Here is a 27,748-nt window from a genome sequence, read left to right as displayed (position 1 = left end):
CCGGGAAAATTGTGGTTTTCTGCAGTATCCCAACAGAAAATCAGTTTGTTACATTATCTCGGGTTGCGTCTGACGTGTCGTTCCAGATGTCCGGCTGACCAATCAGAGACGTTTTGCGTCAAAACCCTTCCGCTTAGCTTTCCGAGCTGCCTTTCCAGTGGAGTGGCTGGTGGGAACAGACAGAAGAGAAGCAAACACCACGTAGGAGAAGGAAGTAAAGGTACCAAGCGAGTTGTTTTCTCTGCTAAACATCTTCCAAATTATTTTTAATGTGTTAAGGAAATTTTTGAACGCTCATAAAACCCCTGTGGTCGGATACTTAGATGGTTCCAGTTAGCCACCTGCTACCGCTTAGCATGCTGTGTTTGAATGAGCATGAGTCTAGCTACCTCTACACGTTTTCACCAGGGCTAGCTGTGAAGAAATGATAACCTTTTTTAAAGAAATATTAATGTTTAGAGGTTTTCGGAAGACTTTACAAATAAAGGGCAGTATTTACGTGTGTGTCATGGTTTGATCTTCTCTTACCTCCTACAGATGCCTCCTAAAAAGACAGAAGCCCCAAAACAACCTCCATTAATTGGGCGATTTGGAACATCCCTGAAAATTGGCATTGTGGGGTTGCCTAATGTCGGGTAAATACCTGCAGGACTAATTCAAGTCTAATGTAAATATTTTTAATTACAAATTGCCTTAGTTACTTGGGTATTACTGCTGCTTTTCTGACTTTGTTGCAGGAAATCTACATTTTTTAATGTGCTCACCAAAAGCCAAGCTGCTGCAGATAATTTCCCGTTCTGCACCATTGATCCAAATGAGAGCAGGGTGCCAGTTCCCGATGAGCGCTTTGATTACCTGTGCCAGTACCACAAACCAGCCAGGTGTGTTACAGCTGTACAGCATGGTTGTCATCATAGCGAGCATCTGCAGTGCCTTTCAAAAGTAATCGTAGCTTTTGAATTTAACATTTTGACCCATCACAACAACACATTTTGGTGTGTTTTTGTAGATTTTATTTGATATGTTCAAAGTACTGGAAGGAAAAACATAAACAGTTTTCAAAAGAAAAACTGTTCTTTGCGAAATGGCTACTTTTTTGTCAGAGTAGAGGAAGAGTACTTTTGAACTGAAAAATATTACCACGGATTCAAAATTAGGTTTAACTGAACTGAACTTTGACTGGGCCGTTATAACACATGAACATGCTGTCTAAACCATCCCATGTTCTGGATGTTCTGGGTCATCCGTTAGTGATGTAGTGATGAAGATCACTGCTTTATATTCAAACGCTCAGGTGGCACTTAGTGGTGTCAGAACACATTCAAACATTTTAAAAGGAGTTTGCACAAAAAGCTTCAAAATGTCTGTGCGCTGCGCATCAACCATCCCCAGAAGATGTGCTGTGACTTCAGCTAAATGAAGCCACTTTAACTCCTTTAATTTTCACTTGGGAAACAAATTCTCAGTATCCTCTGACCAACTTGTCTTCTCACAACATGATGCTGCTACCTCCATGGGGGCGCTGTGATCAGGGTGATGTTTAGTGTTAGTTTTTTTGCCAAACATAATGCTTTGCATATAAATTGAAAATATCAACTTACCATTTTTCGATTATATAAAAAGACGGCAAATATAGCATGATAAATTATGGAAAAGTGGGGATGCTCCACTTAATGCACGGTCTTGCTGATTGATTTTCGTCTTTCTCTCCTCAGTAAGGTTCCTGCTTTCCTGAATGTGGTGGACATTGCTGGTCTGGTGAAGGGAGCTCATGCAGGGCAGGGTCTTGGAAATGCCTTTCTCTCTCATATCAGTGCCTGCGATGCCATTTTCCACATGACCCGTGAGTAGCCAGTTCAACGCCGTCATTGGCGATTTTTGAGACCATGCCGTAGCCAGTTACACATTTAAAGAGAAGAGAGTGAACTCTGATCTAAAAACCATTTGGATTTGTTTTGCTTTATGTATGTAAAAGACGCTTTGGTATGTTTAAGGTGCGTTCGATGACGAAGACATAACCCACGTGGAGGGCAACGTGGACCCAGTCAGAGACATTGAGATCATCCATGAGGAGCTGCGGCTAAAGGACGAGGAAATGATTGCTCCCATCATTGACAAGCTGGAGAAAACCGCAGTCAGAGGAGGAGACAAAAAACTAAAACCTGAATACGTAAGAAATGTGGACTGACGACATATCTGTCTCTGGATGACATTCAAGTTCTTATAGTTCTTCCACTCTCACTGACATGCTGATTTTACTTTCAGGATATCATACTGAAGGTAAAGAACTGGGTTGTGGAAGAGAAGAAACACGTCCGATTTTACCACGAATGGAACGACAAAGAGGTATTCACATGTGTGCATGCATGCACTTGCATCGAATTGCATCTATTTGTGACTTGCGATGCATTTCTCAGGGTTGAACTCCTCTTTGCAGATTGAGGTGCTGAACAAATACCTGTTTCTGACATCGAAGCCCATGATCTACCTGGTTAATCTCTCTGAGAAGGATTACATTAGAAAAAAAAACAAATGGTATTTCATTTTTGCTTTCTTCGCGTTTCATTAATTTACTTGTGTATTGCTCTGATCAAACACCGGCTTACGATTTAAGGTTGGCAAAAATCAAAGAGTGGGTAGACGCCCACGATCCTGGTGCCATGGTCATCCCGCTGAGTGGAGCGGTGGAGGCTAAACTTCAGGAGATGGAAGAGGAGGAGAGTACTAAATACTGCGAGGAACAGAAAACACAGAGGTCAGACTGATGACCGCCTCCAATAGGCTTTGAGGTTCAGTTTAAAAGTGTCACGTGAAATTGATTTGAACACAAGGTATTGCTTAAAATGATGTGTGCTGTGCATTTGTTTTCACCTCTTCTGATTGAGTACTTTGTAGAACCAGCTTTTGCCGCAATTACAGCTGCAGGGTTTTTTTTAGACATGTTTGTTGCAGCTTTGTTTCACCAAGGAATGAAATTTTCTAAATTTTTCTTTCCCTGAAACAAATTCTAGTCAGATTTGAATAGGGAGGATTTGTGAAAATTTTTTTTAAGCTTTCATGCAGATTGATTTGTTGGTTTAAACAACACCAATCCATTCTAGCTCTAGTTGTATTTCTACAGTCGTCGTCCTGCTGTGTTCAGGGAGTTCTCCTTCTTAAAGCAATTTTTAGTTTGACCAAAACGTTTGCACCTCTAGTGAGCACATCAGACTTGTCAGTGATGAGATGACAACGATAGTTATTTATTTTTGTCTTTGTCATTTTTAATCATAACATATACGTTTCTATGCTTTCAGTGTTCTGACCAAAATTATAAAGACAGGCTATGCAGGACTACAGCTGGAGTACTTCTTCACGGCGGGGCCGGATGAGGTCCGAGCATGGACCATCAGGGTGAGCGCTCTGATATACAGAATGTTACCTTGAACGTCTCATTTGATGACTTCTTTCTAAAAGGAAACTGAAAATGGTCCCAGTGTCCTTCCTTGTCCCATCTTCCCTTCGTCCCTGTGTCTTAATCCTTTTTGTGATCCCTTCCTTTCCTCCGTCTCTTACTCCATTTGTCTTGTGCTTTTCCTTTCTTCCTCGTTCCTTCCTCACATCTTCCTTCCTCTACATATTTTTTGTCTTTCTGTCATTCCTTCCTTGTCATTTTTTCTGTCCTTCTAATTCTTCTTTCCTCTTGTCTTTACTTTTCTTCACATCTTTATATCTTTTTTGTCATTCATTCTTGTTCTCTCATTTCACGCAGTAATACTGAGGTTCACCCATAAATTATGATGAACTGCAGTATTTTATGTCTTTAGCTTAAGAAAACAAAGGACTGAAAGCTTAGATAGGTGTGAAATTTTTAAGAGAAATGTTTAGAAATTGCAGAACCCTGAGGTGTTCAGCGAAAGTCAAAACAGTACAAAATTATGGTACGAGTTTTCTGGACGTGGTTTGAGATTTCCTTTTGCTGTTCTGCTCCGGCAGAAAGGAACCAAAGCTCCTCAGGCTGCAGGGAAGATCCACACGGACTTTGAGAAAGGCTTCATCATGGCTGAGGTGATGAAGTTCAATGACTTCAAAGAGGAGGGCAGTGAGAGTGCAGCCAAGGTGAGAGGAACGGCAAAGCAGATGAGTTCTTATCGAGAGTTGCTGCAGCGCATCTCTAACATGAACATGTTTTCTTTTTTTTTTGTCTCTTTGTTCTCAGGCTGCTGGGAAATACAGACAACTGGGCAGGAACTACGTTGTGGAGGACGGCGACATTATCTTTTTCAAATTCAACACACCCAATGCACCCAAAAAGAAATAAAGGGACAACATCATTGCCAGGGGATTATCTCAATTCAGTTCAGTTGGGCTCCAAAGAGCTGCGCTGTGGGCTGGTTTTCTAATTCTCCTTAAACATTGGGCACAGTTATCACAATCTCTTAACATAATACCAATCAAAGCATGCATCTACATTTCAAGTCAGTTACACAGATAACTTTCAAACAAGCTTGGACAAAGTTGAGCTATTTACATTATTCGTTAAAAAAGGGTAATTAAACTAAAATTACCTGGACCAGAATGCAATTTTGCATTTTCTTTCTTTTGTTCTTTTTTTAATTATTATTGTTGCTGCCAGTTTTGGGCTGTTTTTAACATGCAACAAGGCTCTTTTATTCAGATTTTCTTTATTGCTGTATAAACATTCAAATCACAGAAACTGAATATTTCTTCCTGCTTTTACTTTATCATCAGGTTTAGCAGCATTCCTGTGTTTCATTAGTTCACCAACTGGTAGATATTAATAGGACTTCTGGTTAGCTCTATTTTAAAAGCAGATTATCAAGTCTCCTCTTATTAATCTGTTCTGTATTATAGTCCTGGCAAGGTTTTGGTGACATGTTGCTTTCAGAAACCAAACCAAAACCTCAGTAACCCGTTTACGTAATAAAGGAGAATGAAAGCCATCGTTCGGTGCAGAACTGAGCTGTGAAGAGAAGAGACCGGCCTAACTAATGGTGGTGTGGACTGAACTCATGCTACATTATTTGCTTTTACTGACTTGCTCTGGCTCGGGTATTAAAAAAAACCCTTCGCCCTGTCTCCTTTATTGACAGTGTGTTTTTACGCATCTGCTGGAGTGTGCAGCTGCAGATTTACCTTGTACCACATTGTTAATGTCTTCATTGCCACATTAAAATTGTGCCCTAAAATGAAATATTGCCCTTATAAACATGCACATGTCAGTAAAAGAACAAAAAATCTCTCTCGCTTTTGTGTTTTTTTTCCACAACAGTGAAATTAACCCAAATGAAAGGAAAGAAGTTGCATTTCTGTTGAAACCGTCTCATTTAATGGCTCACAGGGTGAAGTGAAATTAGCTTATTAGTTTAAATTTTAACCTTAACTCTGGGAAGTTAAATATTCTTTTGCCTTAAACCATTGCTGCAATACGTAAATTATTTTTTACAACAAAAGGAGAAGAGGGAAGCTGACCAAAGATTGGGTCAAACCAGGAAAGCCAATTTGAAAATAATGTGCCCGTGTTGTCAGTCATGCATTTTAAAGTCCTGAAAATTTGATTCAAATTTTCATAATTTTACTCTCAAAATAAAATATAAAGTCATAAGAGATTCATAGTCCTAATTTTGAAGTATTAATTATGATTCAGGCGTATAAAAGTCACAATATAGTGTATTATGCAATTTTAAGTGTTCATTTAGATGTTAAATTGGTCAATTTTGATTTTCTGATCCATGTTTTTTTTACTTGATATAGTTATGTCCAAATCATAAGTTTTTTATAGACTTTTGAAATAACGATTGAGTAATCTCATAAATATGCTAATTCATACTTCTGACATGATGCATGTCATTTTTTCTTTATGTTGTAGAAATAGACATATATGATTTACAGAAATAAGAACTTAAAAGTTACTTGTTTGTTGGACATTCAAAAAATCAGGTAAGTACATTAATGCGTTAGTGCTAAAATGCGAAAAAAAGTGAATGTATCATTTGGATGCTCAAATGTTACTAACTCATTCAAAATGTGTCATTTGAATCATGCTAACAAATTAATCTGGAATCTGGGGGGGATAAAATTAACTTTAAATCTCGTGCACGTTAATTTAAGGCTGCGAGACTTGGAAAAAACTTTTTCCAAGGACAAAAGAAAACTGCTGACAATAGATTTAAATCCTCATAAAGTCATGGCTTAAACAAAACTAAGTATAAAGAAACAGGAAAACGTGGAGAAAGTTTATTTGATGGAGGAGTGCTTAGACACTGGGATTTAAAGTAACTTCGGGATTTCATCAACTACATTCCTTCTCTGGACTCGCTCGACAAACAGGAAACGTACATGTTACAAAAAAACGGATTGGCATTCTCGTCAGCCAATCACATTTTCTGACACTCCTGTGGAGCCAATCACTTCAAGGAAGAAGGGCGGGACGTCCTGAAATGTGATGCAAATTCGACGTCGAGCTTGTTTAGTCCCACCTTTTTGTGTTTCCCGCACCGTCAATCAAAATAGAAAAAAATCGACCCGAATTCAACGATCAACACTAGCCCGCCTTTGATAAAATAATCATGTTCGGAGTTTGGCTGGTTTGGTAATCTTCCATATGTACGCTATGACTGATACGTAAACGTTTAGCGCATCGAAACGGCAACTAATCGGTGAGTTTGGGAGAGCAGCAGCGGAGCGAGCTGCGTCTTTTTATCGTTAGCTCCTTCGCTAACTAGCTGGATATGGTCAGCTAACCGAGCTAGCTGACTACCTCTCGGAGTTGATAAAAGTAAAACTCGTTCTGGGCCCGAACCCTCCTGGAATCTACACCGCAAAATTGAATTTCGCAGACGGCGAACCGGAGAGTGGGGATGCTTTGCGGGCTTTTCTGGCAGGCAGGAGTTGAAGATTACAGACTTTTGCTCGGTTTCCCCCTCTCTCCCTGCTAGCGCCAGAGCAGTCTCTGAAACAAGGAGAAATGGCGTCCGCGGACGTGGACAGCAGTCAGAGCGAGTTCCTGCAAGCTGGCGGCGCAGGCGACACACAGGTATTCACCACACTTTCCACCTCTCTGCCGCCTCCCAATTCTGGTTGTGCTTTTTAGAAGCTTGAAGTTCACACGTTTTAAATTTTTGATGGCATGGGGTGAAAGCCGTACACTTCCTGTGTTCCCCTCAATAACGGCCACCCACTTTCCCCCTGTAAAACCCGCCCATAGTGGGTAGGACGCTGAAGTCAGTCACTTCCAGATAGCCGATGTACCTTAGGCTTTGGAGGATGCTGGGATGGTCTTATGTGTCAGGAGAAGCGTCTGTATTCGTAACAGTATCGTTCAGTTGTGTTGTAACAGCCACCCATCCCCCACCCGTTCCCTAGCCTGTTGTCGTCTGTCTCCTGACTCGGTTCTTCCCATCAGAGTAAATTCTGCATCAGCCATCACTCTTTGCGTTACTCCTTGTTTTTACACAGCAGAACACTCCTATGTTTCCATAAATGATTCACTGACCAAAGCCAGTGTTATTCCCTGCTTCTCTGATGTAATCTGACGAGTCTGTGTTTCATCACAAAATACTACTTGGTGGAGTAAAGAGTGTCTGAGAGTCTCTGCTACAGTGATAGATCCTGTCGTTTGAGTTAACAAAGATCACTACGCTCCCCCCCCCTCCCCCCTCTAAGGCACCTTTTATTGTGCATGGCAAAAATATTTACATTCCTTGAGCCGTTTCAGATTTTGTCATCACAGAGGTATGTGTATTTTGTACTAGGATTTTATGTTTGACTGATAGAGGTGGGGAAAAATATGTTTTTAAGTTTTATTACAAATAAACTCTACCAGAGTTGTACATCTAGAGACATTTTTGTGATTTTTTTCATCTTTGCAAAAGTATTTCAGGCTCTGCCAGGTTGCAAAGCAATTTCCCAGGCAGTTCCCTTTCATAGCATTCTTTTCGTGTCTCACTATGGGAACACCCTGGGCGTGATCTCATCAGAAGCTTCAATCACACTCCACCAGTCCTGATGGGCTGGGGATAAGTCTGTCAATGCCATGTCCCATCCCCTACCTATCTGACTGGCCCTGCACAAACAGATAATTCAGAATTCTCTTCTTGATACGAGCAGAAGTCCCGACTGGTTTTTCTCTCTTTTGTCTGCTTTCTTGGAGCGAAGCTTACGTGTTCATAGATACTAGTGCAAACTTGGTCGCCAGGCACTTTGTTCCAGACTGGTAGTGTATAATGGGAGAAAACTAGCGTTCAGTCTTTTGCAAAACAGCTGTTAGCTGTGAAAAATGTGCAGAGTAGAAATACGCTTCACTGTTTTTCACTCAAGTAGCAATGCTTCATTGGTAGCAATACCGGTAGAAGTAGCGATACTTAATTTAATCTATTGTTTCGCTATGATAACTACCAGCAGGGTAAGCCGCAACGCTCCAAGACACCTAGCCATATCAGGCAAGTCCAGGGTTGGGCAACTTCAGGCCTTGAGGGCCGGTCTCCTGCAACTTTTAGGTGCATCTCAACTTCAACACAMCTGAGTCAAATAATGAGGTCGTTAGCAGGACTCTGGAGAACCTGACTGCACTTAGGAGCTGATTTAGCTGTTGGATTCAAGCGTGTTGGACCAGGGAGACATCTAAGAGTTTCAGGACACCGGCCCTCGAGGACCAGGATTGCCCACCCCTGGGCTAGCCAATTTAGCTGTCACCAGCTTCACTGTAGCTTCACAGAAATCGTTCCTACAATTAGCATGGACGCCGGATAGGCAGACGCTAAAGCAGACGAAAACCTGTGGGAGCATGCCCATGTGGAAATAAAATTTCAAGTTGGGACACTCACCAAATGTGTGTGACGTGTCTCGGCTTAAGGCATGCCCAAGCAGCCCTTGAGTCATCGGAGGAGTGCTCTCATTGTAGCCGGCTCTCTCTCAAAGTGCTGCGTCGCCGTCTGGTCCGTCAAGTGACACTGTCCGGAGGCGACCCCGTCCTGGCTTCTGCTGTAGCTAGCCAAGAAACGGCAGCTCAAGGACTGATGCCGGTCCCTGATGCAGAACCAGGACCAAGCTGGGGTGACATGCTTGACGGTGCTAACCCATTACCACTGGATATGAGCTGTCATAGCTTCACAGCTTGCCTGCGCAATTACCCCTTTGGAGGTGATGACAACGGAGACTTGGATTCAGTTTCTGAGCTTCTCATCACCGACGAAGATGAGGAACTGCCTCTGGGGCTCCCAGATCGGGTTGCAAAACCCACCCCTCCGGGCGTCTCTTTTTCGTCTGCCCTGGATGTGGACCTACATGACGTGTGTAAACGCGCTGCAGCAAAACTTAATATCCAGTGGCCCGAAGTTCAGGCTGAAGCAGCAAGGTCACGTTTCGATGGCAAAACGCTGTCAAAAGCCAAGAGAACGGGGAAGCAGTTCCTGCCTTTCTTCCCTGAGTTGCTGGAGGAATTTTCAGTTTCCTGGCGCAGCAAACCGTACAGGGAGAAGCACCCAGTGGCAGGTGGCTCAGTTCTAGACTGCGAGGGAATGGACGACCATGGTCTCTGGCAAATGCCTCGAGTCGAGCCGGTGGTGGCAGCGCACCTTCACCCGAAAGCTTCAATGTCCTCGGGTGGGTCGGCTCCATCCCTCCCCTCAGCAATGGACCGCTTCCAATCAAACCTGACAGAGAAATCCTACAAGGTGGCCGCTCTATCAGTCCGTGCCATGAACGCCTCTTCCATGCTGATGGCGTATCAGGCGGAGCTGGAGGAGGAGATGACTGCGTCACCGGACACTACACTGTGGGAAGAAGTGTGTGTCATTACTGATCACTGTCTTCATCTCCATAAAGTAGCAATCCAGGCTATGGGGAGAGCTATGGGACTCATGGTTCTACAGGAAAGRGCTAGATGGTTAAACTTAACCACGCTTTCCACCAGGGAAAAGGAGGACCTCCTCGATACCCCAATTTCTCCACATGGGTTGTTTGGTGCAGCTGTTGCATCTATGCAAAAGAGGTGTGAGGAAAAGAAAAGGGATGATGAGGCTTTAAAGCTGTGTCTCCCAAGACGTGCGCCGGTGCACACAGCCACTGCTCCATCATCCCAGCACCAAACCTTCACCCAGGCTGCGGTGCACTTGCCTCCTACTTTCAGAATCCCTAACCTGCTGAAGACCCAGACGGCCTCCAATCCTCCTCCAGAAGGTGTTGCTGTTAACGGCTCGTGGCCAAAGAAACCTGAAGCCACTTACTTGGATCAGTTCCCACTCACATCCACTCAGAAGGTGAGGAGGAAGCGTTTGGCCTGACAGCCGTTTGGAAGAAAGAGAGCGAGCTGGGGCTATTCGCAGACACGACTCTGTTACAGAGCCCTTCCAGCAAAGTTTGGCGCATAAAGGAGGGAATTTTCAAGCTCGCTCGGCGTGCACGAAACAGGGACCGAGTTCAGTTTGGGATACCCTGCATTGGGTTCAGTTCATATCCCACACTGTTTTATGTCATCCAACGTTACCCTGTGCCAGGGGCGCAGTTAAAAATGTCGCAAAACAAACATGCCAATAAGAAAGGAGTTGGTTTATCGCTTCCTGATGGGAGCAAAGCCTCTCTGCATATGACCATGGAAAATCCCTGTGTGTGCGCAATGCAAGACGGGAAGTTTTGCAAACCAGCATCACAAGAGGGCGATCTTACTCAATGCAACACAGACTGGCCTGTCAACCCAATGTCACCAAGATCGACAAAATGGGCAAACTGCACAAACTCAGAGTAGATTTTAAGGACAATAAGCTGTGGATACCTGCAATAATTTGCTCTGCCACCTCCACACTTCAGAGGAGTGATTCAGTCACAGGCCAGACAAGAGGAAATATTGGAGGATTGATTGGGTTAGGATTGATCCCCCAGGAAAAACCTCAAAATGGTTTTTACTCCAGATGTTTTCTGGTCCCAAAGAAAGGTGGTCGAGGGATGCGTTCAATCTTAGACCTTCGGACTCTAAACGAGCATCTGAGAAAATACAAGTTCAGAATGCTGACACAGGTTTCTTTTTTGCACTTCCTGCGCCCAGGTTATTGGTTCACATCAATCGATCTCAAGGATGCATATTTTCACATCCCAAATTATCCACCACAAAGTAAATATCTAAGATTTGCATTTCAGGGAAAATGCTCCAAGTATGTCGTTCTTCATTTTGGCCTCTCCCTGGGGTGACCTTAATTCCTAATCCTGCTTTTTATTGATGCTGGGGTCATGTTCAGCGGAAAGATTCGAAAACTAAAAGACTTGGTGTCTTTTAGCACCCCACCTTTTTCGTCAGTGGAGCAGGAGCGTCTTCATGGACTTTGTCCATTACGGGCCCTACACACATATATGGGTAGGACCTAAATGCTGAGGAAAAGTGACCAGCTGTTTGTTTCTTGGGCAAAAGGTCACCTTGGGAAGCCTGGTGACCTTTGCACCAACATTGGATAGTTGGTGCAATTGCTTTAGCTTACACCTCTAAGGAAGAGCAGCCTCCTGAGGGCCTTCGTGCTCATTGTACACGAGGGCTGACCACCTCTTGGGCCCTCTTCAGAGGAGTATCCGTCAAGGAGATCTATGCCGCAGCAAACTGGACGTCTCCACATATCTTTGCTCGATTTTGTAAACTCGATGTCACAGCTCATTCAGTGCTCAGCTTGGCATCAGTAACACCAAGCACCCATCATTGACATATATTGTAAACAGTCAGTTTTGGGTCTGCATTGCAATCCGGGAGTCAGGATTTTCCTATAGTGAAACACGAAACGAATGCAGTGAAAGAGAACTATAGGTTACTTTTCTAACTCTGGTTCTCTGAGTAGCATGAGTGAGTGTCTCACCTAGCCGCCCTCCTTGCTCATTAGTAGCGAGGAAGAGGGTGTGAGTTTTTGAATGATCTTTCTGTGCAGGACCAGTCCTATATGGGGTGGGACATGCCCCCCCGGCACTGACAGACTTATCCCCAGCCAATCAGGGATGGTGGAGTGTAATTCAAGCTTCTGATGAGGTCTCATCCAGGGCGTTCCCATAGTGAAACACTCATTCATGCTACTCAGAAAACCGGGGTTACGAAAGTAACCTAAAGTTTCTCCATTCTCAGTTCAGGTCTAAACTTTGACTGGGCCATTTTGATACTCGTATGTTTTGATTAGACCATTTCAGTAGTAGCCCTTTGTGTTTGGGTTCACTCTCCCAGTGAAAGGTGAACCTTTACACTTGTGTTTTTCTTCAGGCTTTAACATGTTTTTCTTTCAACCTTTTCCTATGTTTTCTTTCACAATTTGTTTTCGAACCCAGGGGAAAGAATTTGCTTTTGGCTTCTTCTGACCAGATGTTCCTCCACATGTTTGCCGTGTTTCTAACATAACCTTCAGGTTTTTGTTGCCCTGTTCTTATATGGCTTGTATGCAACTAGAACAACTAATGGTTGTCTTGTTGATTCTCCCACCTGAGAGTTACTATGGGCCTCCTGGCTGCCTTTCTGATGAACCCTCTCCTTCTCCTGCCCGTTGGTATCAGAGGAGAAGCTATAATTTGGTAGCTGGTGGTTTAAAGTTGTGCCGCGCTCGATTCATCTGTGCTTTTTGAGATGTTCAAGGCTTGAGATATCATCTTGTAATCTAACGGTGCTTTAAACCTTTTCCACACCTTTATCCTAGACCTGTCTCTTGCTGTAATTGGTCATAATGGTGTTTGTTCGGTAATCTTGCCGTACAAACTTCTGAGGTCTTCACAGAACAAATGTATTCCCATTGAGATTAAATTGCACATAATAAACAGAGTGGCCTCTGCTTATTAAATAATAATTAATAATGCTTTCAAAGCAGTTTGACCTCAGTTTATAAATTTGAGCGTATTAGGGGGAAAGAGGGTGCAAACCACATATTTCAGATTTTTATTTGTAAAAAAGAAAACTATGTACCTTTTTTCACTATTTGTCACTTAAATTCTCACAATACAGTGATCCCTCGTTTTTCGCGGGGGTTGCGTTCTGAAAATAACCCTCGATAAGTGAAATCCGCAAGTAGTTACTTTTAGTTTTTACAATTATTATACAGCATAATTAAATACTCTACATTGAAACCAAAGAACAAGACCTGTTTTCAGGTCAGCGGATGTGCGTGTGCATCAATCGGGCCTTAATGTGATCCGGAGTCATGTCACTAAAGCGTCTCCTCCAACCTGCCCCGAGAGATTCACAGCTTTATCTACGGCAGAGCGATGGATCTCGTCAAGCAAGTCGGGTTTTGCACTGCCTCTGGCCACAGTTTTTTCCATCAGGCATTCAAAGTTTTCAGCTTTCATTTTCTGAATGGCCAATCTGTATTACTTATATTTAAATACCGTAACGTTATTGGCACACAGGTAGAGAAGGAGCTCAAAGACTGTTTAGCCAATCAGGATGCAGAACACAATGCACTGTGGGGGGAAAAAAAACGGCACAAAAAAATCTGCAAAGCAGCGAGACCGCGAAAGGTGAACCGCGTTATAGCGAGGGATCGCTGTACATGTATACATTTTTGTGATTGTGAAAAAGTTTAGGAGGTGAGAATATTTTTTTCAAGGCATTTTATGCTCCTTTTAGCTTAGGTTGTGAAATACAAATTACTATAATAGCTCTGCTGATGACGCATGACTTCGTATGTCTGTGGCAGCACATGACCTCTGCCACTGACATCCATGAGTGTTTGGGTCAGAATCTCCTCCAGCGTAATAAAGAAAACACACAGGTGGTTGTTTTTGGTCTAACAATGTGAGGCTGGAGATCAGGACTCGAGTAGTGCCAGGTGTTTTTATGGACTCAGACCCATTTTGTAACAATTTTAGGTCAATTACTGAATCAGACGACTAGCCAGTATGAGGCTTTCCTGTCAAAACAAGGCACAGAAAAACACGTGAACGCTTTTATTTATTAGTTTTAGGTTAGATTATTGATATAATGTCTTTGTGGGTTTCTGTAAATAATCGGTCAGGCAGCTGCAGGTCCTCTAAATTGCCACCACAAGAGTCTTGACCATCACCAGAAAACTAGATCATGTCTGACTAGTCTTTAAATCACTGCAGCGGCTTCCTGTTTGTATAAGAGTAGCTCTCAAAGTTAATTGGTGCATAAGTCACAGATGTTTGTGTGTTTAAATACAACAGATGGGCTCCTGGTCTTTAATGTGATCCTCTTCACTTTTGTTTATTTTGTAAAACATCCTACAAATCACTTTGAATGACTTTTTCTATGAATGTTGCTATAGGAAATGATCCTGCCTTGCCTTTTAAGGCGAGATTACCGTCTCTTTGCTAATATGAGTGTTTGTTTCTTCTCCCAGACAACAGACATGTCGGCTATTCAGCTGACTGGCTCAGACCGGTGGGAGGTGTTGACCCCCGTCTCGGCTGCAAAGGAAGACCAAGGCGTCGTCCACATTCCAAACTCGGGGATTGTCACGTCTAACGGGCAGTATGTGCTTCCAATCGGGAGTCTTCCGAGCCAGCCCATTTACGTTACAGCGTCTGGGAGCGAGGCCACAGCTAATGGAGTGTCAGGCATTCAATATCAGGTAACAGCGGTGACAGGAATGCATCGATAACATTTTGTCCAGGCAGCGATCATTTACACGGTTGTCGACCTGTGCTTGTAGGTCATTCCCCAAATCCAAAACGCCGACGGGACACTCACGGGATTCCCCACACAAGGACTGGACGACGGTACAGGCCAGATTCAACTCCTCCAAGATGGCAGCCAGAGCAATATTGGAATCAGCTGCTCCACGACAGCAGCCACAGACCTCCTCACGCAGGCAGGCCAGGTTCAGTCCATCCAGGGCGTCTCGTTGGCCGGCGGTTCGGCGTACGCCGGCACCGTGCCTGTAGGGCTTCCCGGCAACATCACGTTCGTCCCTATAAACAGCGTGGATCTGGAGTCGCTAGGGTTGACGGGGGCACAGACGGTACCGATTGCCACTGGGGTAACACCCGAGGGCCAGCTGATTATGAGCAGCCAGCCGCTAGAGAACCAGAGCCAGAACTGCAGCAGCAAGCAGTCTATGGTGACTGTGAGTGACCCCAACACCAACCAAGAGATCTACGTGCCAACCACTTCCTCCTCTTCCAACGCCTCCCAGCTCCCGGCGACCATCGACGGCACAGGGGTTCTCACGCAGGCCACAGCTGTGTCTGCGGGGGTGGCCGACCCCTCTTCCACGGAGAACTTCAACTCCCACAACCACCTACAGCAAATGCAGGTCAGTATTTCCCAGGGATGCAGCTGTTGTTGAAGTGTGGATGTTAGATGGGCGCATCCTTAAAAATACTTGCGTTCGTGGTGCCACAGTAATTACAGCGGCCCTCTTCCTGTTGGATTACTGTCTAATAAAGGTCTAAAAAAAAATTTTTTTAAAGTCTTAAACTGATGCATGTGAAATTAAGACCTTAAAATGTCTTAAATTCGTTTAAAAAAATGTAAGTTGTCCTTAAATATGTTAATCACGGGTCTTAAATCTTGTTGTGCCAGAGCAATTTACTCACATGTTCTATGAAGTTTATTTTTCTTGTGAGACTTTTCTGTCAGGCAAAAGTGAGAGCCACTCGCAAACATCTTCATTTTGTCCTGTGACTTGAGGCTACTGAGGCTGCCACTAACTAGCTGTTAATAAATCCTTGCTAGTTAGCTAAGTGTAAATTATTGCTGATTGGCTGGATGATGTTCATCTTTGCCATGTCTCACTTCTATTCCCAACCTGTATGTTGCTATGGACATTCTAGACAAACAAGCTTGCCAGTGCAATAGATGGTGGCAAAAATGACCTTTCTGAGTCATTTTTTCTTTTGTTCATTTCCATCATGATACAAGTCTTAAATATCATTCATAAAGGTCTTAAAAATGCCTTAAGTCTTAAATTTGAGTTGGTGAAACCCGTTCCTACCACCTCGGTAACCCCGTTCCTTTTGTGAAGGGCTCGTCCTCCAACGCCACCACCATCTCCCAGCCCATCCTGCTGTCGGGGGACGCTCAGGCCCAGGTGGCGCAGGTAGCCCAGGTGGCCCAGGGCCAGGACCTGTCTGGAGCCGGTCAGACTCTGCAGAGTGTGCAGCTGGTCAACCCAGGTACCTTCCTCATCCAGGCCCAGACCGTCACCGCCACGGGCCAGATCCAGTGGCAGACCTTCCAGGTAGCGCCGCGCTGCTTCATTGTGAGCTTATTCCTCCACAATCTGACAGAATTTGAATTAATTCAGTTTTTTTTTTTTGTTTCTCTTCCTGCCTTCCAGGTTCAAGGTGTCCAGTCGCTCCAGGGGCTCCAGTTGCCCCAGGGTCAGGGTCAGACCCAGCAGCTGACTCTTGCCCCAGTCCAGACCCTTCCCTTGGGCCAGACCGGCCAGGTCAGCCTCCCCAACCTCCAGACTGTCACAGTTAACTCCGTAACACAAACTGGAGTCCAGTACACACAGGGAGACGACGCCAGGAGTCCGGCTGGTAAAGCTTCAGACACGATGACCTTACCTTCCTCACTGCGGGGCTTTACAGTCGGACTCCGTAACCTGTCTGCTGTCTGCCTGCGTTCTTCCTGCTTCAGGGATTCAGATCAAAGAAGAGCCGGACTCGGAGGAGTGGCAGCTCAGCGGGGACTCCACACTGAACCCCAGCGACCTGAACAACCTGCGGGTCCCCATGGGAGACGAGGACATGGACACGGCGGGCGGGGACGGCAAACGGCTCCGCAGGGTGGCCTGCACCTGCCCCAACTGCAAGGAGTCAGGAGGAAGGTGGGCGTCTGATGAAACCGCTCTCCGCTCGCAGGGTTCCCACACAGTCTGCAGACATGATGCCTTATCCAACTCATCTTTCATCTGTCCCTCCTTGGTCATGTCCTTCGTTTTCTCTTCTTTGTGTCCAACATTTCTACCTTCTGTCCTTCCTTACTCCGTCATGTTCTTCTGTATTCTCATTTCTTTCTTGTGCCTTACTTATTAACGTAGACTTCTTTCTTTTGTTTTAGTCAATCTTTTCTAAGTTAATCTCTTGTACCTTTCTTTTCCCTTTAGTCTTTCCTCCGTTATGTCGTACCCCTCTCCCTTTCAATTTCCTTCCTTCTACCTTTTTGTGTTCTACCTGACTTTCCTTGTCCTCTCACCTTTTCTTTTGATTTTTCTCCACTATTCTTTTATCTCTTTGTTTTTAAGCCTGTAATCTTTACGGGAGAAGCCGGGAGAACTCTGGAAAGTTTCGTCTGGGCCCTTTTTAGATGAAAACTTGGCATCACCCCTCTCCATTCAGACCCTTTTTACTGACTCAGTTGTCTGCCTCTCAGGGGCTCCGGCGTGGGAAAGAAGAAGCAGCACATCTGCCACATCGCCGGCTGCGGGAAGGTCTACGGGAAAACGTCTCACCTGAGAGCTCACCTGCGCTGGCACAGCGGAGAGAGGCCCTTCGTTTGCAACTGGATGTACTGCGGGAAGAGGTTCACCAGGAGCGACGAGCTTCAAAGACACAGGAGGACACATACAGGCGAGTCCCTACAGCGCCCTCTGCTGGTTCCCTCAGGTGTTAGACTGGCTGGGGTTGGGAGAGACCAGCCTCTGCTTGTCTAGATGTCTGTGGTGCATTCATGGACCTTATCTGCACCGCAGGAGGTTTCATAAACAAAGCTTTTTATAATCACATTTTGAGCGCTGTGGTTTTGAACGGTAACAAAAAAAAAATAAAGGCTGCCGTACATTTCTTTTTTTTTTTTTTTTTGCCCAACAATTTATAAAACCATGTGAGAAAGAAAGAAGTAAAAAAAATAGTTTTAAATGTAATTTCTATAGAATTAGAGGGTTAGGAAAACATTTTTTACATTGAAAATGAGGAGGAACGACTCTGAAATGAATCGGATGATATTATAAGCAGAACATATCAACAATGTATGAACTATTAGTGCAGAGATTCTACAGCAGGAATCGTATTTTCTCCTCTGTAGATGTATTTTAATCCTACCACTTTTACTGCCCTCTAGTGGTAGCAACCGCACATTACACTGTTCAGGACAAGCAAGTTTACTGAATAAGATCAAATAAAACAAACTGAATAAGATCAAACACGTTGTTTAACTACATAAGAAAAGATTTGTGAGAAAATTTAACATTTAGACCTTGTTGCAGCTTTATTATGGAAGAGTGCCGTTTTATAAATATCCAAGGATATTAGAATGACGAGAACCTTTATTTAAATATATATAAACAGATTTACGTTAATAAGTAGGCATGGGTCAGTATGATGTGTATTTATGTTTGAAACTTGTGTAAATGTGCTGTAGTTTTACAGTATTAATAAAAATAAATAAATTAACGGAGTATATTGCATCATTTAGCTGTTTAGAAAGTAATCAATTCTACTCCAAACGTTTTGATTACTGGTTTAATATTAACTGGCATTTATGTTTTAATTCTGCTGTATGGAATAAACACTTGCCGATTTTAGCAGTAGTTGGTTGTTTTGTAGAGTTTATCTTTTGGTAGATCCAGGCTGCAAAAAATATCATCTGATGATGATCTTTGTGAATTAGTCTGGCTGTCATCGCTACTTTAATTAGATTTGGGCTTTTTCTGAGTTTTTGCACCATGCTTGTTTGTGCGTTTAGGGATTTTGAATTATTTCCAGGAAATGTAGCGACTGTCCAGCCAGATTGTCTGGGAGTCTAAACACTGCGAGCTGCTTCAAGGCTGAGCTACAAATACTTGATTTTCTTTTTGTGTTGTTGACCTTATTTGTTACATTTGCCCGTTTTTCTGGGGAACGCTTGAGCGCAACAACAGGAAACGGTCCAGAGATGGAGATTGTTTTGGTCATAGACTTGTTTTGAAAATTGCACATTGTTTACAGCTTTTAGCCTCTCTGGGTTTTCTGATGGGGTTTTTTTTTTTTTCTAAAAATATTTGGCAGCATTTGGTTTAAATATTATTGATTGGACGCCATGAGGAAAAGGAGTAGACTTGGTTTGTTGCTGATGTGAAGCTTCAACCTAGTTTCTGAAGACTTTGTAGAAACTTCATCATGACACTGAATACTCAATTTAATACAATTTTTTGTTTGCCAGTTTTGCTCCCTGCTTCCTTTGACATAAAAATACTTGAGTTATCACTACAATTTTTTTTTCTGCTGCACTAGAAGTATTCATGAATTTGATAATAAAAATGATAATAAAAAAAATAATAAATTAACCAGTTTTGTATATGAAAAATGTCTCCATCTAGTGGGCGAAACAACAAAATATGATTTTCTGTTCGGATTTTAGCACCAGTCTCCCTGAAGCATAAATTAAGTTTATGCTTCAGGGAGCATAAACTCCCTGAAGCAAATTTTTAAATGCAATTCTGTAATTTAAAAATGCAGCTTGAATTTAGTCAATAGTTAAATAATGCTTTGGGTATGTGAAAGCCTCCTAGAAAAAAAAAAAAAAAAAAAGAATAAAACAAAAAGTTAAATTCAACCCAAAATACGCAACACAACATGCACGCCGACCCAGGAGAGTTATTTTTATTTATTTATTTTTTTCCCAAGACTAATTTGAACAAATGGTGTGTGTGTGTGTGTGTGTGTTTAGGAGAGAAGAAGTTTGTGTGCTCCGAATGCTCCAAGAGGTTCATGCGCAGCGACCACCTGGCCAAGCACATAAAGACTCATCAGAACAAAAAGGGCGGCGTGCCCACCTCCACCTCTCCACCCACCACCGACGCCGTCATCACCACGGACGGAACCACGCTCATCCTCCAGACCGCCACCGCCCACGACCTTGTAGCCAATCAGGAGATCCCTCTGCAGCTGGTCACCGTGGCGCCCGGTGAGGTCATGGAGTGAGGGACGGGAAGGAGGGAGGGGCTTCTCTGACAACAGGCCAATCACAGGGACCTCTTGAGCTTTTTCTCTTCCCCACTTCTTTTTTTTTTTAAACATATGAATATATACGTAAATATATATGACAAATATATATATTTTAAGTGAAATTTATCTTGACTTTATGTTTGTTTTTTGCAGTCTTTTTTATAGGGGGGCAAAAAAAGAAAACATTAAAATGTGGTTGCTATGTACACGTGTAAACACACACACACACACACATGAATTAACACTCAAGAACACAACGTGAAATGCCTTACTTTGTATGATACTCTTGTATAAAATGCTGGAGGTGCATGTTTTTTAAGCAATGGAGATGATGTGACTGTAATGGACTTTAATGTTGGAGGAGGAAGGAGAAGGAAGTCCAGAACCCCCCACCCCCCTCTCTCTTTCTCTCCCTCTCTCTGGGATGATCAAGGAATTTTCGTTTCTTCTTCTCGCGGTAGGAGGGTTTCGGCGCTCCGTTTGAAGCCCAGGTATAAACTGTTGAGCTGCTCCCGTCTGGACCGGACGGCTGGTTTTAAAGGAACAGTTCAACATCAACACTGGAAATGAGCGCGGAGCTTTAAAACGTCGTCCTCCTTCCACTTCAGTTCGCGTTTTCCAGTGTTCATGTTGAACATTTTTGACCCTCTCACACTTGGCCCACGTGAAACATGAGTTGGCTTTTACACTTTTTAAAAAAAATTTTTATTATTTGCACGCGTCAGTTGTCTCCCAACAGAGCGGCGACGCTGAAAACGGAGCGCAGGTCAGAGGAGACGTTCGAACGACCCGGAACAGAGAGAGCAGTGTCTGGTCAGCTCGAGCTAAACGTCCTGTTTGTCCTCCGCAGCACACCGTCCTCTGTGCTTTTCCACATATTACAGAAAAGAAACGCCTCTCAATTTTTTTTTGTTTTGTTTTGTTCTTTTTCTGTTGTAAATTGATCTTGTATTGCAGTCTCTTTACTAATCCGGGTGTTATCTAAAGCAGAGCCCTCATGACGACGATCATAGCTTGTGAAGGAGAAATGTTGCCATGTGAGGAAGTGGGGGGAGGGGCGATGATAAGCAGCAGGTTTGTCATCTGGCGTTTCGGCTTCGGCATCATGTGGAACGACTTTTCGCAATAACTGCTCCCGACGCCAACTCTGGCCAGATGTCGTTCGAAAAGGAAAGACAACAAAACAAACAAAAAAAAAAAAAACAATCACGCCATTTGACTTTTATTTTTTTATTTAATGTAATCCTTTCTTCAGTTTGTCATGTTTGTAGCATTCATTTTACATGTATATTATCTTATTTTCACCTTGTTTATAGAAGCCATTACTTTAGTTAGCCGAGTTTGTTGTATCAAAACCTTATTTTAAGTAATTTTTTAAAAAAGAATTGATGTAAAAATTGAATGTTACCTTTTGTAAAACCTTTTTTCAAATGGATCACAATAAAAGTCTGAAAGCTTCCAGTTTTCAGGGGGATTTGTGTTCTGATAGCTTGAGTTTATAAAATAAAAATACATCCTGAATGAATTGAATACGTGAAACCGAAAGAACGCGCAGAGAAATGCATGATTTTCTCCAGCCACATGTTGCCATCATGCAGATAAATCGTATCCAAACTTATATCTCAAGGTCCTTCTATAAAGGTGGCAAACCACTGAATTATAGAAATATCTGCTATAACAATCAAATGTTGCATTTCTACTTAAACTGGCAAAAAATCTGATTTTCACATGAAAAAAACTTGCAGGAACTTATTTAATCAAGTCTTAACATGAGGAATGACATCTTTTACTCTTTTTATACATAATTTCCCTTCATGTGTTGGTTAAACCCGACACCAACCATTATCCCCAAACCTCCCCTGTACCTTGTTACTAAAAACCGTCAGTCATCCCCGACTGAGGATGAACATCGAGTTCTGTTCCTGTTGAGCTTCCACCAGTTAGACCTGAAATCAGTGCAAACATCCAATACAGAAAAAGTACATTCCTGCCGTGTGTGTGTGTGTGTGTGTACCCCACATATACATAAAAAAAACCCAGCAAATCTGTGTGAACCAGTTTGTTTGTGGTCGGTCTCGTCAGCAGGAAGCTCTCCACCGAGTCGATTCTTTACAGTCCAGATCTCTGTGGATCTTCACAGCTCTATGTGAGAATCTGACCAGAGGAGAGAAGAAGCAGAGGCTCGTCAGAATGGAGGCGGTCGACGGTTCGGATGCAGAAATCGTCGCCTGAGGAGGTTCCGTACCTGTGACCCGCTGCTGACCCGTCGAGTGGCTCGCCGCGTCCCGCGCTCTGGACGTCTGGAGGCGTTTGATCTCCTGGTCGTAGTCCGACCACTCGGCTACGATCCTCACCGCCGCCTGCAGCTTGGGCTCCTTCGTCATTGGATTGTTGCACTGATCGGGGAAAAACCCAAAACCCGATTATAGACAAGCAGGATGTCAAACGTTTGTTAAAATAGTTACACATTCTGGAAGTTGTTAAAATATAATTCAAAAGACATGTTTACTGGGTAAAACCTCCATTATGGTAAAATTTAATTATATTATAACTAAGTATATTATTTTTATGCTCCATTTAGGTTTCCTGACATTATTATTTTACATTTACACCAGAATTACAGCTACTATTATGGATATTATATTAGCATTTCTTCTGCTAATTGTTTAGCATGATTTGTTAATAACTTATCATTAATAACTCTGACCAATCACGTAGCACCAATTTGCATATCTATTAATATTATGGGTCTTATGATTTCCATTTGTGTACATTTAAATAATAGTACTGTTAGAAAAATTACTTTTTTCCAACATTTATGCCACCATTATTAATGTGTCTACATATATTGGCAATGTAATACAATTTGCACAAATTATCATATTTACAGACAATTGAGAACAAATTGAGTTATTCCACCGGTAGATTTAAATTTAAAGTAGCCTTTTAGTTAAACACATTTCTTCTGACAGGAGCTAATGGCAGGAAAAGATGGAGAATAAGTGGAGGAAGCTGAAGATTAGGGTTTGATTGCTGTAACGCTAAAAGATTTCTACATTGATCATCAAGAATCATTTTTTTCTAAAATGTAAATAAAAACAATTCCAACACCATCATCTTTTTGGAGATGCTCGTCTCATTTACCACCATTAACAAAATTTACAGTTGAATAAAAATAATTGAAATCTTCCTGGAGTATGAATAATGTGGGGCTTTTTAATTACATGATTATGGTTTTCATTATTGGTGTGCAGGCTTATATAACATTTGCTTAACTCTGAAACAAGTGCTAACACTTTAGAAATATTTTCTATGCACTGTAATCTGAGCAACTAATGCAATAAATAAAATATCCCAACATAACATTTTATTGTTTTAATGTCCATCACTAAATTAATGAGTTATCTACTTTAGTTCTCTTTTTTTTTTTTTTGCAGGTTTTGCTTTTCTTCAATTTAATTTCTAAAAATGGAAATAACATTGTGGTACTTAAAAATAATACATCTCCAATAGTAGACATTTGTTTTGTTCATCTAAAGTTCATGTAACATTTGTGGCTCTACACGAGTTATTTAGTCAGACTGAGGACAAAAAATAAATCGCAGATTCCTGCTCCATTTTCACTTCTTCCACAACCATTAGCGCCCTCTAGTGGCTTCTGGGACACCGACATGCAGCAGAAAACGTGCTGCGCTATTAGGTCTTTACCAAATCTATGGTCTTCGCTGTCCTTTTGGAGCTGTTGTCACACCAGGTCTCGCACCACAGCCACTCCTGAGGCAGAGACTTGATGGGAACCTGGTGGATCATGTTGTTGGGAAGATCCTGGAAAACACAGAAACCTGTTAAAAAGTAGTGCGAAAACATGGAGCAATATTTAAACATCATGACGAGATACGTCAAAGCTTCTGGCTGCAGGAAATGGCTTTAATAACCATCCGCAGTAAAGAGACAAACAAAAAAAGTTACATTACAAGAATAAAGTCATAATATTAATAGAATAAAGCTGAAATAAATTTTCTTCTCTTTATTTTATTTATTTTTATTTTCTTAGCCCGAATACTCCGTGCAGAACCAGAGTCAGACTAAAGAAACACCTCTGACGCTTTGAGCCACATTTGGATGGGTCATAAATTTTCCTCTTAACCTTGTTAAGCAAAACGCTAAATGAAAGCAGTATCGTGTAAAGGCGAAACGCTGCGGTCAGTAGACATGAAGAGGATTGCAGGGGGACAAACAGAGACCTGGTCCAGGTTGGACAGGCTGTTGGGGTCTTGGCTGAGTCCCTGGTACTGTCCTCTGAGGCGGTCTCCCGCTGCGATCTTCCTGAACTTCTTCAAGTCGACGACGTAGAGGGCGCTGTGGAGCACACGCCACTTTAACAAGGATGTGTGCGAGACAGCAAGAGCGTCCAAGAGAACAGTCGCTTACAAAAATATTCATACGATATTTAGATTTCTAATTAAAGCCAGAAACATTCCAGGAGTTTTATTTTAGCAAGGCGTTTTATAAACGAGTGTGTGGGAGATCGCTGAGCTGAAGCAGCACCTGATGTGGTACTTGCGCCCGGCGAGGTGGCTCGCCCAGTAGCCCGACTTCCAGAAGCGATAGCCGTCCATCTCCCTGCGGCTGTCGCAGAACGGCGTGTAGCCGTACGGAGCGCCCTCCAGGTCAAAGTCCCGCAGCTCCTTCAGGTCTGTTCGCACGATCTGGCAGGAAGCAGGTCGGGGTTATGGAGCGGCCTGGTTATCGACTACAAGTCTAAGTTACGACATCACTATGAACAAAAAATGCACTCTAAATCTCTGTAGTTTAGTGCCTTGACAAAGTTCATACTGCGATAAAAACATGCATCGTTTCTTCTTGTAGTCGTAGAGAATGGATGGAGCGAACCTGGTCTGCGTCCACAAACAGGATCTTATCCACAGCGAGAGGAAACAGAACGTCCAGGAAGAGGATCTTATAGCCCCAGATGATCCTCTGCTTCTCCGTCTGCTGGTGCAACCAGCGCGGCCACTTGTACTGGACCAGTTCATACTGGAAACCGTACTGCTTCGCCATGTGGGGGATGAACTCCTGCAGAGGGAAAGAAATGAAGTAAACCGCTAAATATATGAAACGACAGGGTTGGAGTCATTGTACAGTCCAACAGCTGTTGGTCATTTGTTTAATTTGAAAATAGAAATAAAAAAAAGTTCACCAGGAATTTACGTCAGACGTTTCAGCCAAAGAAAGAAAGAGACGAAAGAATGAAAACGAAAGAACAAAAAAAGAAAAGGAAACGAAAAAAAAGGAAGAAATGAAGAAAGGACAGAGGCTTGATCGAGGAAGGTAAAAAGGAAGGACACTAAGACAGAATGAAGGAAGGACAGAAGAGAGAAAAGGAGGAAGGGCACAGTGTTAGGATAGGACACGAGGGAGGAAGGAGAAAAGGAAAAAGAAATTTCAAAATAGGAAAAACAAAAGAGAGGTAAGACACTATGATGGAAGGAAAGAGGAGGTGGGAAAGAAGGAAGCAGACTAGGAAGAAAGGAAGAGAGGAAAGACACAAAAATGTACATCAAAAAGAAGGAAAGACAAAAAAAGAGACGCCGACGGAGAATAAATCCAGATTTTTGACATCTTCTGATTTTCCTTCAACAAACTCAAGAGAAAAGAAAAATAACTTTCCAGACTTTTTGAAAAGTACGAAGATTACAGAGACCAGATTCAGAAAAAAACAATAGCAGCCTCTAAATATTTCACTCCAGTTTTAAACCAACTGCAGCTGAAACAGGAAGCGTCCAGAACAAATCCCAGCCGGTCTTCCTCCACTACGAACCGAGGGAGGACAAGTCCTACCTTGAAAGTCGGGGACAGGTAGTTCTTCAGGAACCAGAACTTGACGGGGGTTTTGGTGTTCTTTAGGACTGACAGCATCATGATCCTGGGAGAGAAGAAGAAGGAGAAGAGAATGGTGACGAGGACGCCGGCAAAAAAACCCAATAAAATAAAAAAAAAGAGGAACCGGGATCAACGCTGCCTTTGTGTGCCGAGGAATTTTAAAAAAGTGTCAGCTTTGATGGGATTTTTAGGAGCATTTAATCCCCACCTGAGGAACCTCTCGTACAGATGCCCCGAAGCCACGGAGAAAATGTTGATCACGTCGTCCTTCTCCAGCTTCGGCTCCTCGGCTTTCCCTCCGCCTGTAAAGCCTCTGCAAACACAAAGCAAACCAGGTGAGTTTACTCCACTGCTACAAGACATTAAAGCAGAATACAAAGAAAAATACTGATGAAAAATGGGTTATATTTAAAGGCACCCAGACGGTCTAGTTTCTGTTCCAGCTTCATTTTAAAATAAATACGTTAAAAAAATGAAATAAGTGCGTAAACCCGAGCCGCACCTGGCCAGAGAATTCCAGAAGCCGGAGTCGTTTTCCTCCGTTCCGTCGCTCAGCAGCTCCTCGTTAAATTTGTCCGGCTTCTTCTGGACCTGAACGGCAAGAAAAAAAATCTTATTTTAACATTCAGAAGGTTTTAGTGGATGTAATTTAAGAGAAAAAAAAATAAACACTCAAATGTTTTATAGGATGTTAGTCATTAGTTAGACAAAAATACATTATTTTTTACTAAAACATCCGCAGGCGTTAATGAACTCGATGGAGACCTGCTTGTAGGAGGTCAATAAATGTTTGTTAAAGAATTAAGTACAAACTAAAGGTCAAACAGGGTCAAACCCTTTTTATGACTCAGAATCATGATTTATAAAACCGTTTTATATGAAAATCAGACCACTTTTTTTTATTAAAATATTTTGCATTTAGTTTATGACAGGTAAAAAAAAAAATGTTTTTGTGTTTTTAATAATACAAAAAAAATGCAAAAGTTCTGTCGCTGAGGCGACTTGACGGGAAAACCCGACTGTAATCTGAAGCCAAATACTAAAGTCTTGAACGGGCCCAGATTGGGCGTCACAATTAGACTGATTATTACTGTGTTTTTACATATTTATGGTGATGAATTTCAGGGTATGACGCTTTTCTGGCTCTTAGCGTTCTGGGGGTATTAAGGCAGGAACATCTTGTCTCTCCAGAGGGAGAAGCTTGGAAAGTGTTAAACACCGACTGAGGAATCAAACCCACTTAACAGATAATAAACTCAGGCTTTTCTCCTCATGGCACCAACATAAAGGCTGTAAAGGCTGCTCTACATTCACTCAGAAGGACACTAGCAGTGGATCAAGTCGATCTATTTACTGAATGTCAGAGCGGAGACCATAATTATGTTCTGATGAGTAAAACCTTTGAATTTAAAGCTTTTTGTAACGAGCTGCTGCTCCGATTCTAATGGGGCTCTGGGGGCAGATTGGTGCCACGCATCAGTGATGAACCGACCTTCACTTTAATGATGCGACTCTTGAAATTGTTCAGCACCACAATAATGTCGTCTGAGTCCGACGGGGAATCTGTGCCGTCGTGGCTGCGGGAAGGAAAAACGTCAAACTTATGAGTACGAGACGGCAGACGAGTGAATTAAAACGTCATGGACGCCTTTAAGCGCTGGGGGAGGAGAAGGAAAACAACGTGATCAGACTCACCTGTAAACCTTGTAGATCTCATCGGAGCGTCCTTTCCTCAGCTTCAGCATCCAGGCGCCGGGGTTGGCTTTGAGCTGGAAGTAGCCCTGGAAACCAAAAACACGTTTTAGTGAAATATTAAAGCACATCTGAACTTTGCTGACTAAACTTTCTAGGGATTTCTGTTATCTTTGTTTATTTCAACATTTACTACAGATATTTCTGAAGAAAAAGAAGGAATTGAGTAAGCATAGAAGAAAGCAAAGATACAAGGAGGAATAAAAGGAAGGAAGGAAGGAAGGAAGGAAGGAAGGAAGGAAGGAAGGAAGGAAGGAAGAAGGCA

At 42.7% G+C, this 27,748-nt stretch overlaps 3 protein-coding genes across 4 annotated transcripts in view; 2 read left to right on the top strand and 1 right to left on the bottom strand.

Annotated features, from left to right (window-relative positions):
* The first annotated feature begins 93 nt into the window (after positions 1 to 93).
* On the top strand, positions 94 to 5,242 carry LOC103458728 (obg-like ATPase 1). The gene is made up of 11 exons (XM_008399728.2): positions 94 to 220; positions 538 to 635; positions 738 to 881; positions 1,716 to 1,843; positions 1,995 to 2,170; positions 2,266 to 2,346; positions 2,438 to 2,535; positions 2,615 to 2,755; positions 3,297 to 3,393; positions 3,976 to 4,098; positions 4,199 to 5,242. Exons 2-11 carry the CDS (start codon positions 538 to 540, stop codon positions 4,298 to 4,300), a joined length of 1,188 nt encoding a protein of 395 aa, XP_008397950.1. The 5' UTR covers positions 94 to 220; the 3' UTR covers positions 4,301 to 5,242.
* A 1,237-nt stretch (positions 5,243 to 6,479) lies between these two features.
* LOC103458727 (transcription factor Sp3-like) lies at positions 6,480 to 19,914 on the top strand. The gene is made up of 8 exons (XM_008399727.2): positions 6,480 to 7,036; positions 14,316 to 14,546; positions 14,628 to 15,230; positions 15,942 to 16,157; positions 16,257 to 16,461; positions 16,562 to 16,751; positions 17,297 to 17,493; positions 19,571 to 19,914. Exons 1-8 carry the CDS (start codon positions 6,968 to 6,970, stop codon positions 19,822 to 19,824), a joined length of 1,965 nt encoding a protein of 654 aa, XP_008397949.1. The 5' UTR covers positions 6,480 to 6,967; the 3' UTR covers positions 19,825 to 19,914.
* Positions 19,915 to 20,545: 631 nt separating this feature from the next.
* The window catches only part of uggt1 (UDP-glucose glycoprotein glucosyltransferase 1), a 32,780-nt gene continuing 25,577 nt past the window's right edge, over positions 20,546 to 27,748 (bottom strand). For both annotated transcript variants that reach the window (XM_008399726.1, XM_017302603.1), the window contains 11 exons: positions 27,427 to 27,512; positions 27,224 to 27,308; positions 26,234 to 26,322; positions 25,940 to 26,044; positions 25,690 to 25,774; positions 24,742 to 24,924; positions 24,397 to 24,557; positions 24,093 to 24,207; positions 23,557 to 23,673; positions 22,094 to 22,244; positions 20,546 to 22,002 (listed from right to left, as the gene is read on the bottom strand). In XM_008399726.1, coding sequence (XP_008397948.1) covers positions 21,983 to 22,002; positions 22,094 to 22,244; positions 23,557 to 23,673; positions 24,093 to 24,207; positions 24,397 to 24,557; positions 24,742 to 24,924; positions 25,690 to 25,774; positions 25,940 to 26,044; positions 26,234 to 26,322; positions 27,224 to 27,308; positions 27,427 to 27,512 — 1,197 coding nt within the window. In that variant the 3' untranslated portion in view covers positions 20,546 to 21,982. The remainder of the gene's footprint in view (positions 22,003 to 22,093; positions 22,245 to 23,556; positions 23,674 to 24,092; positions 24,208 to 24,396; positions 24,558 to 24,741; positions 24,925 to 25,689; positions 25,775 to 25,939; positions 26,045 to 26,233; positions 26,323 to 27,223; positions 27,309 to 27,426; positions 27,513 to 27,748) is intronic.

The sequence above is a fragment of the Poecilia reticulata genome, linkage group LG22 (genome assembly GCF_000633615.1).
Source record: "Poecilia reticulata strain Guanapo linkage group LG22, Guppy_female_1.0+MT, whole genome shotgun sequence".
Classification (NCBI taxonomy): Eukaryota; Metazoa; Chordata; class Actinopteri; order Cyprinodontiformes; family Poeciliidae; genus Poecilia; species Poecilia reticulata.
This window is presented reverse-complemented; position numbering and strand designations above follow the sequence as displayed.